The 24,929-nt window shown below is 37.1% G+C and overlaps 1 protein-coding gene across 1 annotated transcript; it reads right to left on the bottom strand.

Moving 5' to 3' along the window:
* Positions 1–3,329: 3,329 nt before the first annotated feature.
* Positions 3,330–24,733, bottom strand: Tbx22 (T-box transcription factor 22). Its single transcript, XM_050128955.1, has 10 exons — positions 24,604–24,733; positions 14,920–15,096; positions 14,152–14,329; positions 13,279–13,380; positions 11,761–11,935; positions 10,647–10,811; positions 10,254–10,318; positions 9,723–9,808; positions 6,249–6,901; positions 3,330–3,675 (listed from the first exon to the last, which is right to left on the bottom strand). The coding sequence occupies exons 1-9, from the start codon at positions 24,641–24,643 to the stop codon at positions 6,282–6,284; spliced, it is 1,608 nt and encodes a 535-aa protein (XP_049984912.1). The 5' UTR covers positions 24,644–24,733; the 3' UTR covers positions 3,330–3,675; positions 6,249–6,281.
* Between the last annotated feature and the right edge of the window lie 196 nt (positions 24,734–24,929).

The raw sequence follows: 24,929 nt of genomic DNA on the forward strand, positions 1-24,929 counted from the left end.
CCACCTAAAAATCTGTAAGAACTTAGGAACATATACTGTGAAGTTGAAAGATACAAAAACCATGTATGCACATAGCTTTCCATGTGTCAATGAGAAACTTTGCGAACTAAATCATAAACTCATTTTCATTTACAATAACTACAGAGCCAGTAAGATGCCTTATGTGTTCAGTCTCAGCACTTAAAAGACTGAGGTATGACCAGTTCAAGACCAGACTGAGCTACATAATGAGTTTCAGGCAGCCTAGGCTAAAGAGTGAGACCTTGTCTGGAAAAAGGCCAAAAAAAGGCTTAGAAAAAGCTTTACCAAAGAAATGAAAGACTTCTTTAATGAAAACAATAAAACATTGATGGGATAAAATTGAAGATGATACAAACAAATAGAAAATATCCCCTGAGCATGGATTGTTAGAGTTAATATCACTAAAATGTCTATACTGCCTGGAAAATATTAAATGAGAGAATACATGCAAATAAAGAAAAATAATATGTTAGAGTTTTAAAAGTTATTCTCATAATATGAAGAATGAAAATACACTTACCAGTGACTGGTAAGTCAGGAGGTTTCAAAGGACCAGGACAGGGGTGTCAATGTATACAAAGCTTCGCTTAGGTAGACTAAGTCTTGATGCTCTCTATAATGAACCATGACTCCAATTAACAATAATGAACCACACCCAAAATAGATAGGAGAGATTTGAAATCTTCTTTCTCCCCAAGAAATGGAGAAATATTTAAGGTGATAGATAGGGAAATTAACCCGATGTGGTATACAACCATCATAACAGCACAGTGCCTTAAACAAGTCCAGTTACATGCATCAAAAGCAGAACAAAAAATCAAAAAAGGGAAAAAACAAAATATACTTTCCAATGAATTAGGAAAATATTGGTAAAAGTCATATAAAACCTCTTAGAAAGGCCAGAACTAACCAAATCAGGTAGTTACAGTGAGAGAGGTTTACCAGATTTTGGTATTTACTCCTAGTTTGGGGGACCTTATGTGTGAGAATCATCATTAACATTGTATGACCTCACCTACATAAAACTGTCTAGCATGTGAAGATGCTCACAGTCTGTAAGTCAAACTACAAACTATTTGTGATTCTTCACCATTTTGCTTTTGTCTTTTGTGGTTTTTCAAGTTTCAGTATATAGAATTATGTGTGTGTGTAGTTGAAAAAATAAATTCTACTAAAAACCATCCCATTTCTCCTTCATTCATGGTTTAGTAGGAAAGGTACGTATAGTAATAAACTGAAGTTGTGTGTGTGTGTGCGCGCACGCGCATGTGTGTGTGGTCTCAGGCACTTGTTAGCATAAGTTGGGGTGACTATTCTCACTACCCCTGTAAAACTCAGGGCTCACGGCAACTGCTTTGCTTCCTCACACCTGTTGAAATTGATTGCAACATTTGTGTGCAAATACCAGATTAATCTCCCTTTTATTCTTATACGTATGGAACTTGGGCCCACAGATCCTCTTCTGATGTGACTGCATCCAATTTTTCCTCACTAGTTACAGAGAGAGAAACACTGTGACAGGTCACAAAGTGGTGACCATTTGGCCAAACAGTTCTCTCTCTGTCTACTATAAGGAATTAAAGACAAGTCAGCCCTGATTTGCAAAATGCAACTCTTAGTCATATGAACACTCTTTGGCCTGTGCATGACTTCCTTTAATTAAATGAAAATACCATTTGTGTGATTGCAATGCAAAGTTTTTTAATTTCAACATTGATTTTTGTTGCTTTTTTAAAAGCAAGATCTATAAGTAGCATTGTGTGTGTGTTGTTGCTATGACAACATTCTCTCCAAAAATTTATAAAATTCAGCAAGAAAGAAGACTAGCGAGTTTAATTGGTTAGAAGGTCACAAAATCTTTGTTATAAATGAAATATGAAAATTCCAGGTAAAATATAAATAAAAGTTAAGTACTAAAGCACTACCTTAACAAATGACCATAAGAAGGAAAGACTAAATTATATATCTAATAAAAACATAGACATCAAATTTTATCTAACACAAACTCATAATTTTATTTCTTTTCATATCAGTAAGTTGTTAATTACACATTTTATAACTAAAATATTACATTATATCACCATGTGCATAAGAATGTGATATAAATCAAAGTCAAAATTCTTTTATGTTTAACAATAACAACAAAATAATATTTGACTACAGTGTTTAATGGTATACATTTTATTATATTTTCAGAATTTTCTATTATGTTTAACTTTAATGATTGTAGCTCTTTTAAGCAGTTACAAATTAGCCAATAAACATGTGTAGGCATTTGAACTTAATACAAAGACACTATAACATTTTCCTGTACATCTGCTCACTGTAATGCATGTTTACATATTAATGTGCAGGACAAATTTGTAAACATGAACATTTGAAACCTTGAGAGGAAATGATACTCGCTTGTTTACTCTCAATATTTTATTGAAACAACATGTCAAATTTGGCCAGTTCCACATGTGTAAATAGTTTTAATATGGGATATGTTTCAAATGTTCTGTGTTACCTATTCATTCTGTTTTATGTTGTCATTTAAACCATGTTTATTTATATAAATGTAACACAAAATAACATTTAATCGCAGATCAAATCTAAAGAGATTAAATGTATATCAAGGTAGTTATATCAAAGCAACTACCACCAGTGCCCAAACTATCTATACAATTGCTTTGTTTTTAACTGTTCCAATAGTCATGTTAAGTTCAAATGAAATACACTGGTAAACTGTTGCTGTATACTAGGAGTTATTGATTGTTATTTTGGCTGGTTGAATATTTTTCACCACAAAGTCAACATAACTTTAAATTAAAATAAGAAATTGTGCATATGCCCTGTCAATTCAATTATCAAAGTGTAGCATATGCAATTAAACATTTCTAAATATATTTAAATATATCTCCACTTAAGCATACATAATTAATAACATATGTAAGTATCTAATGAGTAGATTTTCTATACAGCATCTCTTTAAGACTGAGAGAAAAAACACAGTGTAAATCATTTTAAGGAAAGCTAAATATCTCATTGGAGATTATACACATACACACACATGGGTTAAGTGCATAAATACACATACTAGAGTGACATCTTTAATTTATAAAACCATATCCATACAATAAAAACTTGTTAGTGAGATTAAATAAGGAGGCAAAAATGTAAAAAATGCTCCTACTTTATACGTATATATATATATATATATATATTTACAGTTCTATTACTTGAAACGTACTAAATTAGTTATTAGCATGCATATGAACTTTCACAAAATAGATTTTAGTATTTAAACAACACATTTATTTCAGCTACATTCTGGCTACCTGCTTTGTGTGCCTTCATTTTCCCTAAGGTGCAAGAATAGAAATGGTTAGGAGGACTTAAAGAAAAGCTTCCATCATGTCCAGTGCAGATGCTTGTCGTCATGCATTGTTGGCACCCTTATGCTGTCAGCACATGAGATGCTGATGGGTCAAAGACTGATTCTTCCTTGAGTCATCACTTGCCGAGACTAATAGTTGGTTTCTTTGCCTCACAGGAGAATGAAATCATGTTCATTCCCAGACCATATGGAGAACTCATGCCTTGAAAGCAGTGTGAAACATCTCTTGATACAGCTTGGGAGTTTTGAAGAAGCCTCTTCATTCTCAAAGCACACTAAATAGAAGTAATGGCATTAGTTAACTTGAAGATTCTAAAAGAATGTCACTTAAAATGCTATAAAGTTAAAGTTACAAAAGTATAATATCCATAGAGTTTAGGCACCCAACAGTGAAAAGAAATAGTAAAGATATTGATGTTATAAATCATGTTAACTAAAGTTTTCTATTAATATTTAAAAGATAATAGTTAATATAATATAGCAAACTGTCACTTAGAACTTCAACCAAGTTCCACTTTTGTCATTGATTTAAGCTTGACTATTCCACAAAATATTCTCCTGACCAGGGAATGTGACTACAGGTTTAAGCTTGACAGAGGATACTAGGATAAAATAGCATTCCATTATTTCCTGACTCAATGTGCAAATTTTACAAAATTGATGCAAGGATTATTTTCTCTAGATTTAGTTGGGAAAGTTACATACCAGGTCAAGTTAAAATCAGATATTGAAATATAATCTGTTGTTTTCTTTTAAAAGAGGAGAGGGGTGCATAATGTGTGTATGTGTATGTATGTATGTATGTATGCATGCATGTTCAAACCAGGTGGAGACAGAAGTTTTAATTACTAGAAGTTGGAACTTATGCAGTATCATGTGACCACTTTTATTTGCTAACAGCTTCTCACTCTGTCTATCCAGATGCTTTTGAAAGTTTTTAAAAGCAAGGCAGTTAAATGTGAACAGATAGATTTTTGTTGTTGTTCTGTAACTATAGTTACAATATATCAACTTTCATAAATTCTGTATCATCCATTTAGGAGCTGATAGCAAGGGCATTAAGCATTAAACATTAAACATTTATATGCAGAAGCTTGACACATTAACAGATTTCTGTAGATGAACAGTTTATTTCAAGGGAAAGGGCTACTTGATGGAGCTTTCTTCCAAGTCAAATTTTCTATGAAGACTTTCCCTCATTTACTATAAGTAAAAGTGTGAAGGCACAATTTATGAATTTTTAATGAAATAACATAAGATAAATACCAAACACTAGCATTTAAAATTTTCCCTCTATTAAGTATTGATGGTGTAATTGCATATGCTTATATTTATGACTGCAACACATAAAAAGTCTGACATTTAAAGAATTCGTATATATACCCTGGAATAGTTATTAAATTATTGTATTCCCTTATATAGTAATTAAAGAACAACTCAGAGATTGTCAGTTAAATAACGTTTTGTTGTCACTTAATGAAGAAACCACATATAAGCTATCAAATAGTATCATTATAATTTGATAAATCAGTTACATTAAATCCATAATTTATTTTACTAAAGTTTGCCTACAGAGTTCCTATTGTAGATTAAGCATAAAGGTGTACTTGTTTCTTTAATCCCTTCCTTAATAAACTTGTATAGGACATGTTTCATGCCTCAGAGACTTTTACAATAGATACCCCATTACAGTAAATTGCAAATAATATGTTCTCTTCATTAGACTTTGCAACCATATACTGTTCTATCTATATTTCTGGAAGCCAGGGGCAAATACTATATAGGAAGGTATATTTATAAGGAATATTTAGGAGGGAATAAATATTTTGGTCAATATGATAATAAGTATATCATATTCCTGCTGTGTTTTAGAAAAACAAGGAAAGGTGTTGGCAGGTTGGTTAGTTATAGGAAAAGTCAAGTCATATTGCTGTAATTAAAGGACCTTGGCTTAATAAAATGAATGCAACTATTGCTGTAAATGCTAACATCTCATTGATTTTCGAAAGCTAAAATGAAGTTTTCTTTTTACTTTTATCCATCTCATTTACCATGGCTAGCACACAAGATGTGAAAATGAGAAATAATTCTACCAATGTAATGCTACTTTCATATCTATGGACAAATCTGTTCCCTCACCTTTTTTTTGAGGACAAAAAATTTTTGTTTTAATATGTAGAATAAATAGACTTTTTAGAGGAATACATTACCATACTTCATATGTAAAACATCCAAAAATAAAAGAAAACAAGGATTGAAGTTATTTGGAATGCTTTACGTATCATTTGATCTTTGCATCCCCTTCAGCATTAAATATTATTCAGGCTACACAGATTAGTTGAAAACAATACTTGGAAACTTGTGGTCCCTGTCTACACCTTAAGACTGCAATTATGATTTCTTTCATCAACAAAATACAAATCAAACAAATGATTCAGTTGTTTACCACAATATCTTGGTATATATTTATAGTGTAGCCAGCCTTCATAGATAAGACGGAAATACTTTTATTGTTTTTACACAAATTATATCCATCTTGATTTTGTTTTCGTTAATAGGTAAAACACAGATGAATGGCGTGTTCACAATGTTGTGACTGGAGATAATCTCCTGTCATTAATTATCACTGATGGCTTATCTCATCAAATAATATTTATTAAGTAACTTACTTGAGAACCAAGGCTATTATAATGTCATATTCTTACAGGTCATAGATGGCGTTATAGAAAGATTCTTGTAAACATTTGTTAAGTTACTTCAAATGCAAAATAAACAAGGCTGTTCATTTAGGAAGTTTTAAGAGACATTGCCCTTTCTTTAATTAAAAATAAAGAAAATAGGTGCTTACATGTGAATGTCTTAAAATGAAATCGTTGTCCCATTAAAGGCATTGGTTGACTGCTGGATACCAATGTGAATGATCACATCTGCCTTCTGCAAAAGAAATCTGGCTGTTGTCATTTTCACTGAGATGTTTGGTAGCATTTTCGAGTCTAGATGTCATGGATAAGTTGTACCTATAACAACCATGGGAAGGATGGAAAGGGCAACTGAGTGTTTCTTGGGCAATGAGGTTTGGTTGGAAAATGTTTCCAGGATTCTGTAATCCATATAACATTAGATTGGCAGAATGAGATGCTTGTAGACACTGCCCATTGCCGTCTTCATGTAAGCCATTGTTTGAATTGATGATGCCCCTGGAGGATACCATGGGCACTTCCATCATGAATCGGGGTAAAGACTGAGAACTGTTGAAGCTTGGTAGCCTTTCAGGAGTAGGTAAGGCGAAAGGTTGTGGTCGCCAAAAATTAGTTGAACAAATCTTGTAGCAGAAGGGGAGGTTTATATTTTGCAGGTATGTGTCTGAATAGGTCATTCCAAAGGAGCTCGGGGGTATGTGAAGTGAAGGTGTAGGTGGAGAACAAGAAGGAGAAAGTAAGGTGTTCAAAGGAGAGGGAGCTCCTCCACTAGAGGTCACTGGAGATGAGCCACTGCTTCCACCTGTGAAAGACAAGTCAGTCAGTGAATAATGAACCTGATTTTCCTGATGAACCAGTAATCATATCTATTTATTGCCCTCTCTGCTCCATTCTTGGAGTGGTTTTCTTTGCATGTTCATGGTTCTTTCAGCTTGGGAAAAATATTTTTGTTCCTTCGACTGACTCTGAATACGGTTGCTCCATTGCTGGCAGTCCTGCTACTGCAACATACTACAATGCATCACACACTGAGCATTGGCTCTGCTCCAGGCCTTGACATTTTACCCAACAGTTAAAGAAGCCCCATATGTAACTCAACCAATAACATATTATGAACAAAAATTATCCTTTTGTTTTTTAAAACTGCAAATTAAACAAAATAATTTGTTGTTTGGGATTTTGCAGATCTTTTCCGTGTAAAAATCAAGTAAATATGAAAATAATTTTATTGATAAAAAATTAATGATCATTAACACTTTGTCTTATGTGAAAATCATAGATTTTGAGATTTCCCTGTTTCTTTTCTATCAAGAATTGAAGGCGGTGTTTCAAATTTAGAAACATCAAGGTGAGAAGGAAAATGTTTACTCTATGACATCCAAAGTCTTTTATTGTTTAACACAGTGGTCCTCAAGCTGTGAGTAGTGCCCATTTGGTAGAAACTTATCAGATATTTACATTATGATTCACAGCAGTCACAGAGTTACAGTGATGAAGTGGCAATGAAATAATTTTATGGTTGGGGGGGGTCACCACAGCATGAGGAACTGTATTAAAGGATTGAACATTAGGAAGGTTAAGAACCACTGGTTTAACAGATAATAAAATTAGGAGTACAAGACAACCTAGCCTTTGAGCTTTATTTTTATAAATGTTTTAATTCAATCAATTATGTTTGACCATACTTGATGAATTTGGGAGATTTTATTGATAATTTTGATATTTTTCTTGGGTGTATATAAAGATAAATACACACTAATATTTTATCAGCAGAGTGACAAATATCTGTAATAAAACAATCAGAAGTTATTTTTTAAATGATTGTTCTTCTCCCATATGAATGCACTCTTCACACTGTAAATGATGAAATTAACTATTTTAAGTGATCAATGAATGGTCACTTTTGTCCTTTTTCAAATTAGGTTATTTGGATATTTTAAATGCATGTCGCCTATTGTTGTCAGTTGAATTATTCTAGTAAAACAACTGTTCATAATCTTCTATAATGCCTTAAAGCACATCATTTCAACAAATGATTATACTTCATTTCTTCACATTGCAATTACTTGTTATGGCACCATGTAAAACTTAAGTGTAATGTTGATGTCTTGCTCCATAAAAGTAATGATAAGGAAGTGTCCAAAGACAAGCACCTTTAAAGGGGTAAAGAAGAATGGAAAAAGTTTTATGTTGTTCATAAATAAAATATTCTATTTATAGTTCGATATTTCAGAAATAAAGGTATGGATTATTTCACTGAAGCACATGCATAATGCAACTATGATGATGATGATGCATTCATCAGGCAATGTACTACCTGAGAAGAAACACATTACAAATATTTTTAATGACTTATGGCAATTAAATAGGTTGTGATGCACAAGGGCAAGAGCTGTATGGTTTCACTCATATGTGAACTATAAAAGGTGGCCTTAGGACAACTGAGAACATAATAATGGCTACCAGATACTGAAAGAAATGGGGGTTGACTAGGGCTGGAGAAATGCCAAATCAGTGGCTTCCAAGTTATAGTGAGACACAAGCAAGAAGTTCATCTGTAGTACTGTAGGGAGACTATAGTTACCAATAATATGTTATACTTTTGAAAACACTACAGTAGACTTTGAAAGTTTTCATATATAAAGGTAACAAACGCTTGAGGAGATAAACGCAACTGAGTGAGTGTAAACTTTTTTAATGCATACATGAATAAAAACATCACATGGTACATTATGGATACACTCAATTTTATGTATAAGTAAAAGAGTATTTAAAAATATTTTTAAAAGTAGACAAATTGCCCCACATCCATGCTATATTTAGTTCATTTTGTGGTTTTGCATGCTGACAGTTCCTTTCTTGGTTTATTAATCATAATTTCTTAATTACTACTTTCTGTTTGTAGTATTCATCTTTTAATTTCTGTTTCCCTTCAAGTAGTACTATACCACACCCTGTATAAGAATTTGTAATCTTATACTTGCATTTATTTCTTCCCAGCGCCTCTACCATGCTCATTATCACTTTACATTACACTCTATAAATTCTACAATATGATGTTACCTTGTATTGTATGTTCAGTGACTTTTTAAATAATGTGAAAATAAGAGGAACGCATACATGACAATAAAGTAGATGTGAGAATTTAGGGTTCTCTTTCATACTTTTTTATATTTACTTCTCATGCAATAAGAAGGTAAACTAGAACTAAAAAAAGGTTAAAAATGAAATCATTCAGTATATGATAAAGATAAACAAAAAATAACCTATACAGCTAATATATTTTTAAATTAGGCCACAAATGGGCCGGAGGCACAATAGATTCTTTACATAAAAGAATGAGATACTGTGAAATCCATGCATGACATCATGATAAGAGAGGAAGATAATTCAATAAGCTGATAAGCAATATATCCAAGAGCAACATAACTTTATTATCTCCTGTAGGTGTCAGTTTTTCTGTTTGTCCTTCTTACTTCCCCACAGAGTAAATACATATTGGTTGTGAACACATATATTTTTAGCATACACATATCTCTTTGTGTAGTATTCGGTACAAGAATTTGACTGCTATTACTGCATTAATATGTAAAAATAAAGCCAAAAGTTAACGGTTTCCTTACTTTGTGTGTCTGCAACAAAGGATTTAAAATCCACAGTGAAAGAAGGCCTCCATGGGTAAGTCTCTAAAAACCCATCCAGTACACCCCTAAAAAAAAGATAGTTATTTTCAACAACTCCAGAAAACACTTAGTGAATATAATGATTCATATAAACCTGTCCTTTTTTGTGAGCAATCATCTGAACTATTATTTTCACTCATAGCTAGGATCTGAGTACATTTCTGTAAATTCCACAAGTCTATACTACACAATATCTTAACCCTGGCCAGGAGGTACAGTAGAAAAAGTCATGGCTTGGGATCTACACACACAGTTTCTTTTCCTCCCACCTACTATCCATAAAGGTGGAAGCTTCTGAGTGTCTCCTCCACGGTTATCTTATCTATAATACTCAACACTCATCCACAGTTATATTATCTATAATACTCATTAAAGAGCTACTCTGTATGACTGCAATTCTACTTACCTATGATTTCTAGTAGTTATTTAAGAGGCTACACAATTATTAAATTAGAATGCTGTTTTACATACCTGTTTCTCCCAGGATCTCTAAATCCTTTGGCAAAAGGATTCCTGTCTATTTTCAGTTTGGTAATCTATGAATTCAAAAGAAAGACATAGAGAAAAGTCCAGTCTATGTTCGCAACAACAATGCTGCCATTATAATGTGGAAATAAATGCGAGCAGACAGCTAAGTCAAATTTAAGATGATTGTCTCCTTTGCCTACTGGTTCCTTCTGCTATGATCTCCCCTTTAACAAAAGAACCATACAACTTTCTATCAAATGTCACTTGATAATGAAGTAAAACCACGACTTTTTCCCCCTCTACTGTTTAAAACATAAACCATACGATGCTGTCCCATATTCTATCCCAATATACCACTGGGGCCACTCCCACTTCCCGGATTCTCGACTGCTTTACCTGCTGGTTTTGGTAAGCTGTCACAGTAGTGAATTCAGTTTCTCTAAAGGAGAATGTTTTGACTCTTTCAGTAGGAAGGGACTGAATCAAGGACAGGTCAATCCCGCTGTCCTGCTCCATCACATGCACACGGGGTTTGTACTTATGCATGGACTGCAAAATAATCTAAGAAAGAAATGGTTAGGTGCCATCTGAAACACCCACTTCTCCCCAACATCACCCCCTGTTTATGATAACCCCCAATGAAGACATACCAGCCAAAAAACCTAGATGACAGTATTCAGGAAGGCTCAGATCACCACAAATCAGGACTTTGTTGAGAGTTTTGATCCCCTCCTGGCTGAAGGCTTTCCAGAGGAAGGCACCACAGCAATACTGACACCATGTAGCCAATTTCATAGCCAGATTGGGGCCTTTCCTGCTTCCAAATGCGGATGACCATGTGATTTGGACATGTCATGAGGACCTGATCATCTGATATAAATTCTCTGGGCAGTAACTGATGGTCCCAAATGTGCCCAGAAACCTGTTATTTTCCACCTCCTAATCCTGGTAGTTTCCTTCTCTCCTTTTGTGACTGGCACAAGACTAGGTTGGCAGGGCCCAGGCAGAAGTGTACCTAGGGAGAAGCCTCAAGATCCAGGAAACCTGAAAATAAGCAGGAACTGACTCCCATGGCAGCAAGTTGTGGACATTTACAGTCTGGATTCTCATTTGCTGCCTTGCATCCTCCCACCAAACCATATCAAAGACACCCCTGAAACCAATGTTTGAACTCCAGGAAAGGCGAAAGACCTCAGTGTTGCTGGGGAAGGGATGACTGACAGTCCTATGAAGTGTTCCCTCCCTCTCTCAACTATAGGACACTCTCTGTAGCTTAAACTGGTCTCTTCTTTGGGTTGTTTGGGCCCTGGAGCTCCCTGCAGTCATTTCCAGAGTCCAGCACTCTTTGGTGGCAGAGCTTCATGAGCCCTTTGTGATCTCTGACATTTAAATCCAGGAGCTTGGTTCCCAAAACATTCAACACTTACAAAGAAGAATGACCTTTAGAGTACTACCTCTGGCCAGAGGCTTGGCACCTACCTCCTCCAGGAGAAAGATTGTGCTCACTTACATGGCCCTTGTCATCCGTCTCATTGTTGGTAAGTTTCACTCGATCAAAGGAGATGATTTGCCGCATCCAGGTTTCGCCGGAGCAAGGGGAGTCCGGGTGGATGTAGAATCTGGGAGTGATGCCCGAATGGTCTGTATTCCCAGCTACCATCCACTGTGAGCTGTGATACACGTACCTGAGGGAATAAAAAACAGCAGGGTGTGGCTTCAGGCTCAGCCAGCACAAAGTCAAGGGATTAGAGGCTTCACCAAAGATTAAAACGTTTATTCCAAAGACTAGCAATTAAACAGAAGATCCAACTTCATCTTCAAAGGCAACAAACAAACAAACAGTAAACAAGCATCTGCCACCAAATGCAATGAAGTGTCCGGGTGAGCATGGGATATCTGAGTCTGCTATTTCCTCACAGAAAGTGGAACAGAAATCAGTTTGATTCATTTTCCCCACTGCAGCGATGCCTAAAAAAAATCCACAAATGACAAGCAAGAACTACGGTGAACAAAACAGAGCTTAATAGTTTCAGTGAAAGCCCTTTCTTGCTAGGAACGACTGCACACCAGAAAATTCCAAAGGAACTCCTCCCCGCGCTGCCTCCCGGCTGGCTGGTTTTCCAAACTGTTTCCGATTTCAAACCGACGTTTTACTCATCATCACCCCCCCCCCCCCAAACAGCCTCAGTGCAACGAAAAAAGCAAGCAGCTGCGTCTCTGTCTAGCCCGGTTGAAGAGGTTCCAACCACTAGTGAGCTGTACTTTCTTGCCTTGGGAAGCAGCTATAGGACTTGATCTGTTCTTTCCTAGCAGGCACCATAGACACCCCAGGGTTGCCTGCACTCGCTGGCTTAGGACTGCTTTCTCAGCACCCTCCCCTTAACTTCCAGAGCTCCCAGTAAAAGCAGGGCAGTGCTTCTGGGCTTCTAGCTCAAAAGATTCTTATCTTAAGAATAATTTGTGCGCCTTTAGCACAGCCTTCTCCAGGTCTTTTAGGGAAAAGAAAGAATAAAAGAATCCTGACACTGTCTGAATCTGGCTATTCCTTCAGGCATACATCTTAAAAAGGGACACCATATGGGCAAAACAACAGCCCTGACCCTAAGACCCTGCCACTAGATTTGGGCAAATCATGACATCATTTGTGAACCTGCCCAGATTACAGCCTATTCCCAGAGACCACCTGAAGCCTAAGGCATGTCTCTCTAATTTTTTTCAAACTTCTTGCCTGAGGATGCCAAGCACCCACACTTTACTCATCTAAGGCACAAACAGTGGGTAGGCTTAGGGTGAAATAAGGAGTCCTTTGACACCAACTTCCATGAAGAGGGAGTAGGAAAGACCTACTCTTCCTTCACCTGAACTCAGATTCAAATGAGAAAATCCAGCTCTCTGAGTCCAAGGATGAGCAATCCTATCTCCTCACCAGGCATACTTTTGTTCAATTCCTGCTGTCAGGTGTCAGGCTGAAGTACTGATGTTTTGAACCTGTGTCTTCATCCTGTTTGGACCATATCTACCAAGTTACCTATATCGTTTGGAATCCACTGGTACCACATCCAAAATCACATAGTATTGCTTGGCTGGATCCATCCCTTTCACCTTGATCCGAACAGAAGGAAACATACGCCTGTGGGGGAAAAATATAGGGGTCTGAATGGGAAATAGAACCTGATGTAGGAGATATTAGAGATACTTTGAAGGAAGATGCTGTGCCCTTTCCATGACATGTTCAGAAAGTAGCATTTGTTACATAAGAGAAAGATGGTTGATTTAAAAGTCCAAGATTTCCCAGTGATGCAGACTGTCTTAATGAAAAGCCCTCATCTATGACCTCCCACGTGGCATTTAAAATCATAAGAGAGCAAGTAGGACAGGGAAAGCTTCTCTCCTTTCCTGTACTTTTAGTAGAAGAAGGATATGTGAGGTAGATTTGCAAGTGTTGAAACTGGGAAGACTAGTTAGGAGACTGTCCCACACCAGATGGAAAGGGCACTTTCCAGTGATCTGAGCCAGGGATGGTGTGCTGGAGGACAGTGGATGGGGAACTGTCTGCTGCTATTTGCTCGGCTTGAACTGAGCGGCTCTGAGCGGCTGGCTACAGCGGTAAGAAGTTGGAGACATATCTGACCCTTGCCTGTCTGTGCAAGTCTAGATTTTTGCATACAGTGCAAAGGCAGGAGTTGAAAGAGTGAGTCCTTGGAGTAAGGATGTATCAGAAAATATGAATAGAGGATTTAATGCAACTAGGTACTTCCCAGAGCAACAGACTGAGTAGTCTGTGGCTTTCTAAAGTCTGCCAAAGAGTGGGGAGAGGGAGGAGTTTCACGTTACAAAACTGGATTCTCCTCCTTAAGTGCCTACTGTGTGTGATTCGGCAAAATCATTGCCCCAGGCGAACCTGCCGGCCTTGGTAATGATCATCTCAGTCCCGATGTCGTGGAATCTTTTCCATAGATCAGATCCCTGAAGCTCCACTTGGATAATATTTTTTTCTTGCACACTTTCCTGGCCGTTGCCCTCGCCACCAGAGCAGTCGGATAAAGCAGATTTTGAAGATTCCGCCTTGCGTCGCTTTTCTGCCAGACAAGGAGTTTGAGAGTTTGGCAGGCTGCACACATCCTTTTGTTAGGAGACTATCATTGAACTGATAGACCTTGTCCTTCCCCCCAGAAACTCCAGAGTCTGATGCATAAGTTTCCCCCTCAAAGCCCTTTGTGGTTTCTGAATAGAGAGGGGGCCCAATTTCCATCCCACGAAAAGTGGGACCCTTAAAATTCTCTCACCCCTAACCTTCCATGAGCTGAATCCTAAGCTAGATATTTTTGGGAATTTGGGGAACACCCTGCTTCCTACTGAGAGGAACAGCCAGGTCTGGCTCTTAGGATGTTGTAAGGGTGTGTGACTCATTCCTCTAAAAGTAAGCAGGGACCCTCCTTTTCATTGCAAACAAACCAGGGCATTTCCAGTGCGATTTAGACGCTCTAAAATTTGTACTCAAGTCCGGTGGCTAACGGTGTTCCGCAATCCACAACCTGACCTGCAGGGCTGACCCACGACATCCTTGCCACAGCGCAGTGAACCAAACGAAGAAGATCCAATCCAGCCAGCGCGGGTGAAGCGCTCCGGTGAAGCGCACGGGGTGACCGGGCTGCTTCAGTGTACTCACCCGGCTGCTCACAGTCCCCAGAAGCGGTGCTGGGTACCTCCTCCTCTTTCTGTACGCACTGTTCATTCCGCAGCTCAGGCTGCATCTCCTCTCTTGAGTCTTGAGATTTTCTTTTGCTGGGTCTCCCCATCAAGGCCTCCACCGAGAAGGCGTGCGCTCGAGAGCTCAGAGCCATCCCTGGAGGGGAAGAAGTGATTGTGCGCTGCAAAGTTTCAACCTGAGCTGGGGAAGGAGGGAGGGGGAGAGGGAGGGCGTAGAAGAGAGGCAAGGGAGGAAAAGCTCACAGAAAAGAAGTCTTACATCTGAAAACCAATTTTTGGATCCGCACTATAACAGAAAAAAAAATCCCCCTCTGTTATGAATATATTTTTATTTAATTAGACAAAATAAAAGAGAAGGAAGATTAAATGAGTCAAAATCCTACGAGGTGTCGTCTTTCTTCCTTTTTAGTTTCCCTCCCTCTCAGTGGACGTGTGTGTACCATCAGTCCTCAAATCCTTGATTTTGGGACCTGCCAGATCCCAGAATTTGGCAAATGCTGACCCATTAGGGAACAGACCTGCCACCAATGGCGGCTCAAGCGATTGGGAGATACTGTTGCATCCAACTGAGTGAATACCCAGCCGGTCACAACCTCCACTGTTTGTTTTGGAAGCTGTTGAAACGTTAAAAAAAAAAAAAAAAGCGCTGTGAGTGACACTTTAGAGTCTGGTAGGGGGGAGAGACTGGGGGTTGGTCAGAATGGGGCTCCATATAGGCGGGAGGAAAGAAGAGAAGGAGACACAAGGTTACTGTTTTACATTAAATTGTAAAATGCTAAGACATGTGAAATAATTGCCCACGAGGGGCCACTTTTCCAAGAAAGAGCAAATATTACTTAACCAGACTCAGATAAATATATCTAGGATTTTTTTTTTTTTTTTTTTTTTTTTTTTTGCCCTCCTGTGACACCACTGGAAACACAGAAGAGAGTGCAAGCTTTCTTAGCTATGTAGTTAGAGCCTTCAACTGGCAGTGTAGGTAGATGTGCCCACAGAACCTCTTTTTATTAGTGTGGGGGGAGGGGCTCAAGAATATCCCAAACACCACAATCAAAGATTAGAGCCAATCTGTGTCTTCTAGTCCTACCTCTGTAGGACCTACATACCCTCCCCCCACACTCTCTTCAATTTCTCACAATCTGGAAACAGTGTAAGGACTAGAGAGTTACCATCAGCACATGGAGTCTTTGCTCCCAACAATGTGGTGAAAAATAAAGTGCTGAACTATTAAGAAATTGGTTTTAGTGCCTTCTGAAATATCTTCCTGAGTTGGGTTTTGCTTTTCCTTAAAGTGAATAACAACACTGTTTGTGTCCAGAAGAGACTATCAGTATCATTTCCAAGGAATACTTTTGCCTACAAATGTGACATGTTTGCTTTTGTGGCTGTCACTTGGTCACACACTCACTTTTCAACAGAAGTAGGAAATGAGGCACTCTTGGAAACTTGCAAACCAAATTTAATCTGGTGACATTTGTACATTTTAGGAAATTTTCTTCTGTTCTCCTTTGATATATTTAGTCGAAAGTCTTTCAAAGTCAACTTAAATCTAGTAACAATAGGATGGAATTAGAATTAACTTATAATATCCCAATAATCAATTTAAGAATGAAAGGCCTTCACAGAATTTCAATTTCTTTTTTTTAATTTTATTTATTTATTTTATTATTATTATTAATTATTTATTAAAGATTTCTGCCTCCTCCCCGCCACCGCCTCCCCTTTCCCTTCCCCTCCCCCAGTCAAGTCCCCCTCCCTCGTCAGCCCAAAGAGCAATCAGGATTTCAATTTCAACTGTTGAACTGCAAGCGTAGATTTTCCATGAAATAATTGTTAAAGTATTGGTGGGTTATTCAGTCACGGGGAGGACAGCTTTAGGTTAAAGTATTTTTAATAATGTTGGATGTCATGGAAAAGACTTTTTTGTAGTTTGAATGCTGCTGAATGGTGTGATCCAATATAGAGCTTGGAAGATGTTACCTTTATCCTAAGGATACAGAGTAAAGTTGATAAGGCAAGGAGAATTTCAGTGTACAAAGCACTTAGATTGAAAAGATACAGGGTTGGATATAATCTTTGCCACAACTCATGGACATTTCTTTCATCTATCAAAATTCAGAAGTAGACTATTTGTTATTCATTCTTCCTCATATGTACCATTATATGTTCTTATCTAAAAGGCACAGTTCAGAAACAGAAAAGTCAAGAGTTTATTGATTTATTGGTTAATATAAGTCTACTAACAACCGCATAGCATTTGTATTATAGTCTCCCCTTCTGAGAATTTTCCTGCTTTGGAACCTGACTCATTTTATTCACATTGCCTTGTATAGCAAGGGGAAACTTTGCTTAGCAGAGGTTTTGAAGAGATCTCTATAAAAGTTAGGTAAAGGATGTTTGTTACAATGTCACCTCTAGTATTTCACACTGTCTACCATGATATGATTTTCTTTAACCAAGGAAATAGCATATCTTGGCATATAAATTCCTATATTACAAGAAATGTCTTCCTTAATATTTATTATACGCATGCAGTTTAGTCATCCAGAACTTTCTTATTCATGTAACCTATACCCTTCCTATTCCCATTTTAGTAATTATCTGATGATATTACACTGAGGGAAAAAATGTAGCTCCTTTCTTGCTCAAGTTTGCTGGGCTAAAGTGCAAGTAATTCTTGTTACCTTGTATTTACAAAGATCATGCATGTCAGGACCAGCTTTGCAATCTGCTCAGTTGCTCACGATCAGAGCTGCTGGGTACTGGAGGGCATGAAGGAAAATTCATTATGTATGCCCTATCTATACCCAGAAGTCTCCTTTCTGTAGACTCGAGGTTTAATTCGGAAACACATAAGGGTTCTGCAGTACTTACTAAAACTTTGATACCAAGCTTACATATGGAGATATTTTAACTTCCACTCTCCACTTGGAGATAATTATTTCAAATATATGTGCAATATATATGTCTGTCTGTGTATTTTCATACAAATACTATATAATAAAATTAGAAATTGGAGCCTGACTGGACACCCAATGCTATTCATTAGGAGGAGCAGAAGTAACTTCATGATGGAGATTGTTTCCTTCAATTCTTTCTCTCCCTTGATTTCCACTCCACAAGATTATGATGTTTTTATTAAAGCATTGCAGAATAAGAATCAGAAACAAGTTCTTCATGATTTTTTTTAGATCTAGAATAAGCTCTAATGAAAGAACAGCTAAGAAGTGTCAGATATGGGCTGCATCCTCAGATCATTTGAGTACCCAAATTTAACATTTCTTGAACTTGCTCAGGTACATGAAACAGGAAATGATCCCTGTTTGCTTAAGTGAGTTTCGGAATGAATTTTCATTACTTATAGACAGAAGAAATCCTGAAGAAAATACATTCACGTTGACAAGGTTTTGGGAAGACCACCTTGCTACCTTCCTTTTTCTTCTTCTACAAAAAAAAAAAAAAAACTGTTTTATGGATAAGGAAATCTTGAGCTATTGACTCTCTGGTGCAGTAGGAAGTCTTACAGCCAATGGTTACCTGCCCACTGGGGCGTGGCCTCTTAAACTATATAAACTGATGTAGAGCATGCATCTGCTCTCTTTCCAGTTGCTGGATTCGGTTTCTGTTCTCCGTTCAAGCAGAGGATTCTGATTTGTGAGTTTACCCCTATAAATAACCATCTACTTCTCAATTCTGAGATAGTGTGGGATTTCTTTTAAGTGTCCATCCACATTCTGAGGATTGCAAACCTCCAGTACAAACTAGAATCGTAGATGAGTAATCTGAGTTCCTACATTATCTCCCAGGCACACGATAATGAACAGGGGTAGAGCTAAAGCATTAAGAAGACAGACTTTGGGTTCACATTGATTTAATTCAAATCCTGACTGTATTACCTTTTGAATGGCATTCAGAAATCGTTTTGTTGGCATTAAACTAATTTCCCCTTATTATTTCTACCTATAATATTGTCATCATAGACCATGATTCTATAAGGGAATAGATCTATCAAAACATCAAGTAAAATAATTTCTACAAGCAATTTAGCACAATGCCTAAATCAGGGTTCATAGCTGTGTTCACAGTTAAAGAGATAAGAAAATTTAATTTCAAGAACGTGTTAATAGTTGTATCAGCTATACATCTGTAAATTGAGTCCACATCTTAGAAGAACATTCAGGCCAATGTTAAAACCCCAACTTTTGTTTAAATCTTACATCAGATTCAAAAGGTCAAATTGTTAGGACTAATTGCTCTTAAATTGTGAACTTTTAAAATAATTAAAATCAATGAACGAAACCAAAATGTTGCATTTGGGTTTCAAAAATCCATGAAAATATGTCCAGTAGAACACATAATTTGACTTTATTAGCTTTGCTTTTATAACAATATTTTTGGTATTGTATCAGTGCAATGAAAGTGTATATTCTCACATAATTAGATGGATTTGTAAATGATAAGCCAGTAACATAGAACTGTGTTCTTACTCCAGGGAGCTGAGGAAATTGCCCTAACAAATATTAAATAAATTCTCACAGTGGATCCTTCAGTCTCTGGTTTGCATTAATTTGGTATGATCTCTCAAGAACTTCTGTGAGCATATTATCTAACAATTGATTTAGGCTAGGTTATGAGTTATGCATGGAAAACATTGTCACCATTGTTCCTAGAGAGAGTTAGAGAAAAAAGAGAGAAGAGATAAATTCTTATCTTTACTAGTTGTGTTCTTCTCAAGGAAACTTAACTGAAGGAAAAGTTATTTTGCTAAATGTAATTATGTTTATTACTTCAGTATCAAATACTGAGGGTCTTCTTATGATAACAGAACATCAGTCTTAGGCTCATTATATTTCTTATTCTCAAAGTCATATAAATCTTTTTACACTTACCTCAGGACTCAAACTTACTAGATTTGTCTGTTTCTTGTTAGCAATTTTGGCCTCAGAACTCTAAGGATAATTTTGTCCTTGAATAATTTCGGACAAAGTCAATGGATAAGAGAAAAGAAGAAAAGGAGTGCAAGGTGGTCCTATGATATAGTGACGTGAGTAGTGGCAAGAATATGTATCAACTTCTTCAGGAGTAGGCATGGTGTACATAATTAATATTGCTGTGTCTTACATCTTTCAATCTTCACTCATGAAAACATCAAGCTTCAATAAAACCTACACTTTTTAAAAAAGTTACCACTCTGTTGCTCTATTGGCACTATTACAGTAATATGTACTGATGGTGTATATGTTTCAAAACATCATTTTGTATTCCACAAATATATAAAACTATTTTATTATTACAATATTAAAGTGTGAAGTGAAAGCTCAGTTCTTAATATGTGCAGGGCCCTGTGTTCAATCCACATTTCCTAAGTAAACAAACCAACAAACAAAATTACAAGAGTACAATAAGTATGACCAGCATAGGTCACTTGACAAGCAATATACCAAGTTTATTCCATTAATAAATTATTGGAAAATACTTTGAAGAATCATTTCATTTCTCTAAAGCTATGGGAAAATGTGCTTTTATAATTCTGATCCACGTACCTTTTCAACATTTTTTTGTTGAAATGTTTTCATATAAAACATGATTTTATATGCAAGCAACAGCGCCCAAACCCTGACTCTAAGTCAGTGGCTCATGTTCCTCTAACTTTGTCTAATCTAAACATCCATGAACCTGACCTGCCCCAAAGAAGAAAAGCTTCACACCATAGGCTGTAGTCCACCAAATCTTAGGCCTTTGTCATCTCTACAACTCTCCTTGGGCATTCTAGTATATTCTCACTCCTTAATTTATTACTCTGCTTCACCATGCTCAGGGCAAGTGAATAAATTGTAAATGGATTGCCTCTGTATCTCAATGATGATCTTTATTATATCAGGGATCAGCAGTATCTAGCACCTACAAAGGATGAAGTGTTTCGTCTAAGTCTTTCAAAATATTAAATATAGGTAGACATCTACAGTGGCTATGCTTAACGCCAGAGTTATGCTTACTTTTATCTGTTGTCTTTCTTTACTAGGATTTTACCCAACTAGAAAAAAAGTTGTTCCTGCTTGAAGTAAATGTTCATCAAGTCAGAAAATCCTAGGTACCAAAAATACCAATAATAAAGTAATAAAGGGAAATATGGAGACCTGTATTAGAGGAACCGCTGAAATGAGCATGAACATACTCTTTGGACTTACCATATTTAAATTCCTACATAAGAAGAGGAAGGAAGAACAAAACTGATAGCTATGTGTGCTAGCAAATAGAATGCAGCATTGAGATCTTTGTGCTACAATATATGCCCTGAAAACACTCAGATTATTGCTGACTTAGAACAGTTTTTAAAAATTACATTAGTAAATCATCTCAGTAAAACGACTGCCACTTCTCCAATCTCTGCCTTTGTGTCTCCAGCCTTTGTGACTCACATTGCCAAAAAGGTTGATAGTTAGTTGGAACATTTGATTATTTATTTTATGATAGTGCATCCATGATTGTTTAAATCATGTTTGCATATTGCTCATGATGATTTTTAATTTTTCAGTTCAGTAATGCAAGTGATACTTAGGTAAACAGTTGGATTACAGGATTCAAATACACTAGTATTTTAGTAAACATTAAAGCAATTGGTATCAATATTCAAAACTGAGTTCAGATAGTGCTTCTAATCTATTTTATCACATGGACACAGATTTTGAAACTGTCAATCTGAATTAATGGCTGCTCAATATTTCATATCTTGCCTGCCAAACGTCCTTTTTCCTTGTATATTTTATTTTCCCCTCTTATTGAAATTAATTCTTTTCTCTTGCAATATATCCTAATTACAGTTTCCCCGCCCTCTATTCCTCCCCATTCCTCTTCCACCCCTCCCATCCAGAGCCACTTTCTTTCTGTCTATCATTAGAAACGAATAGGTTTCTAAGATGTAAAAACAAAACATAACAAAATAAATTAGAATAAGATGAGACAAAAAAACACCACATTCAAGTGGGACAAGGCAAACCAACAGAAGGAAAAAAGTCCAAGAGAAGGCACAAGAATCAGAGACCTAGGAGTCCCATAAAATACTAAACTGAAAATTATAAATATACCTTGGAACAAACAACTCTAAATGGGATATCTCTATCAAATCCCTCCCTTCAGAGCTCAGGGAATCCCATATAGCAGGAAGCAGAAAGAGTGTAAGAGCCAGAGGGAATGGAGGAAGCCAGGAGATCAAGTATACCTAAGTCAACTGAACAAAACTCTTATGTTTTCACAGAGACTGAAGCAGCAAGCACAAGACTCACATGAGTCTGCACCAGGTCCTCTGTGTATATATCATGGCTGTTAAATTTTCAGTAATTTTCATTGACAAGCATATATATTTTCATTTCCTCCTTGTTTAATAGCCATCTTTTTGACATCCCCCATTGTCTCTTTAACTAGAGGTTTTTTTTTAAAAAAAAAAGATTTAGTAATGTTGTTTTTAGCTATATGAACGTGTGTATATCTGTGTGTGGATACCTGCACGTGAGTGCAGGTACCTGTGATGTCCAGAAGAGGAGGATGAATCCCATAGGGCTGGAGTCTCAGGCGATTGGGCGGTGCCTCAGGTGGCTGTGGGGGAATAGAATTCAGGCCCCTGGAAGAACAATAGTTGCTCTTAACTGCTGAGCCACTCCTCTAGCCCTGACTAGAGTATTTCTTTATGTACTCATTCACCTTTACTTGTTTTGACAGAAGGCAAAATTCTGAATAGTTATTTGAGTTTGTGTCTGTGTATTCTGTGAAAATTCTGTGAAAATCTGTAAGAAGATTTTTAGCCATAATTATGAGGACATCTATAAAGTGATACAAACATTTTCTACAGGAATGATTTTTTTCTTGACAGAAGTTCTATCTACCTTTCATCATTATTTTGTTTTGGATTTATAAAAATTTTAAAGTCACTTTATAATAAAAATTTTAAATTGTATTTATTTATGCCTTTTATGTATGGGTGTTCTGCCTGCATGTATGCTTACAGGCCAGAAGAGGGCACCAGATCTCATTATTGATGGTTGTGAACCACCTTGTGGTTGCTGGGAATTGAACTCAGAATCTCTGGAAGAACAGTTAGTGCTCTTAATTACTGAGTCATCTCTCTAGGCTCTAAATGAAACTTTTGTTTTAGTGTGATGTGTTTATCTGATGCACATTTGCTATCTTTTGTGGGAAATGTACTGATGAATTCAAGTCGCTACAGTAGAGGGAACATGAGGTACTGTCACAGGCTTGAGAGAAATGTTTGAAGACTTACAGTTTATCTCAAGTCTTCCAGAAGCAAGAAAGCAACCTTAAGGATGCAGTATCTGCTGACAGAAAGCTCAGTGGGCCTCTACTTCCCTTCTTTGTCCCTCATCTACCTCTTGTGCTTCTGTATCTTTGCTTTTCTTTATCTCACTCTTGTGTTCCTTCCTAAAGGTTTCTGCTTCATGTTTCTTTATGTCTCTTCATTTCTGGCTTTCGCTTTCTTCTTTTTCCTTTGTATTGTCCTCTTTTTATCTCTCTCTCCCTTCTAGTATATTTTATTTTTCATTTTTCCACATTCTTTTTTTTCTGTCATTTCTATGCAACCTTTGCTCTTTCAGTAACAAGCAGAAGATCTGAGAATGAAGGAATGCATTATGTCCGATCTACAATAACCTCTGTAATGTCCTTTCACTATCAAGTATTTTCTATATTGTCTTTTACTAATCTAAATAAAAATGTATATGACATGTATTCTTGTGTAGGGAAGATGGATATGTATGTGTGGCTGTGTGTGTTACAACTGCTGTATCTGAACTCAAAGTCTCTTGAGAGAAAACACGAACAAATAAAAGATGCTTTGACAAACACTGACGAACTCTGCTGCCCTCTGTGGACACAAGTGAGTCTAAAGGGGCTCAGGGAAAAAAAAAAACCTGCAACCTTCTGGTTCAGCGAGCCAGGGCTCCTCAGCTTGTGAAGAAGGAATAACTGCACACAAACTTCAGCCAGGGTCACCTCTCAGTATCAAGTATTCAGATAACAGTCTTTCATGTTAGCCATAGTTCTCACTCTTCAGTCAGGTACAAGAATCCCTTCTTACACCCAGGCTCCCAAAACTTACCTTGGCATTCCTAACTTAAGGGAAGCATAACCTCCTCTGCTCCAGCGCCTTCTGTCTCAGCCCAGAGGTAGAATTTTGCTGGTCCTTTGAAGATTCCCTCAACAGACAAGCTACTTCTAGTCTTCATTCATTTCGAGGAGCACTCATTCCACTTCAAAAGACAGGCCAGTTGTTCTCAACCTTTCCAGTGCTGTGACACTTTATACAGTTCCTCATGTGCTGACCCCCCACCATAAGATTATTTCGTTCTTACTTCATAACTGTAATTTTGCTCCTGTTGTGAATCACAGTGTAATATTTTTAAAGGTACAATGTTACCAAAGGGCTGGTGACCCACAGACTGAGAACCACTGCTGTAGGAGGTAGTGATTTCAGGATCTCTATGACACCATCAAGTCTGACTGTAGACGAATCCTCCTAATCTGAAAGACTTGACTAATGATATCTAAGAGGGATGATGGAGCCTATAAAGAAAACTTTCAGAAGATACCCAAAGAAAAGCAACAGCCTAGCGAGAAAGGCGAGGGAATTTACCTGGCAGGCAAGAAGCAGTGGTATGTCTCTGGGTGCCCATGGTGGTGATGCCAGACGAGTCTCAGGCTGAGTTCTTCCACTTCAAAGATACCCAGGCTAGCTCTTCTGTGAGCCCAGTGGTCACTCTGCCTAGGGTCCAGGCACAAGTGAACTGCACAAGAGAACTTGCAGATATTTCCAGAAGTGGGAGGAGCAAAACTTGTTACTTCCTAGAACTGACCCTGCTGGCACCTTCGTTCACGCAATTTCAACCGGCTTTGACTCAAGGTCAGTCATGAAAGAACAATGATATGATTTCAGCCTTCAGGGCCACGAGGGTTCTGGGA

This window comes from Alexandromys fortis, unplaced genomic scaffold (assembly GCF_014885135.2).
Source record: "Alexandromys fortis isolate MF-2015 unplaced genomic scaffold, M_Fortis_MF-2015_v1.1 scaffold_251, whole genome shotgun sequence".
In the NCBI taxonomy this organism is placed as follows: Eukaryota; Metazoa; Chordata; class Mammalia; order Rodentia; family Cricetidae; genus Alexandromys; species Alexandromys fortis.

Coding starts and splice junctions, on each gene's coding strand:
- Tbx22 (XM_050128955.1), bottom strand. CDS start 24,643: ATGGGCACCCAGAGACATACCACTGCTTCTTGCCTGCCAG. Junction 10,812..11,760: donor AGACGGATGACAAGGGCCAT/GTAAGTGAGCAC, acceptor TTTCTTTCTTAG/ATTATTTTGCAGTCCATGCA. Junction 10,319..10,646: donor CAGCTTACCAAAACCAGCAG/GTAAAGCAGTCG, acceptor TTGAATTCATAG/ATTACCAAACTGAAAATAGA.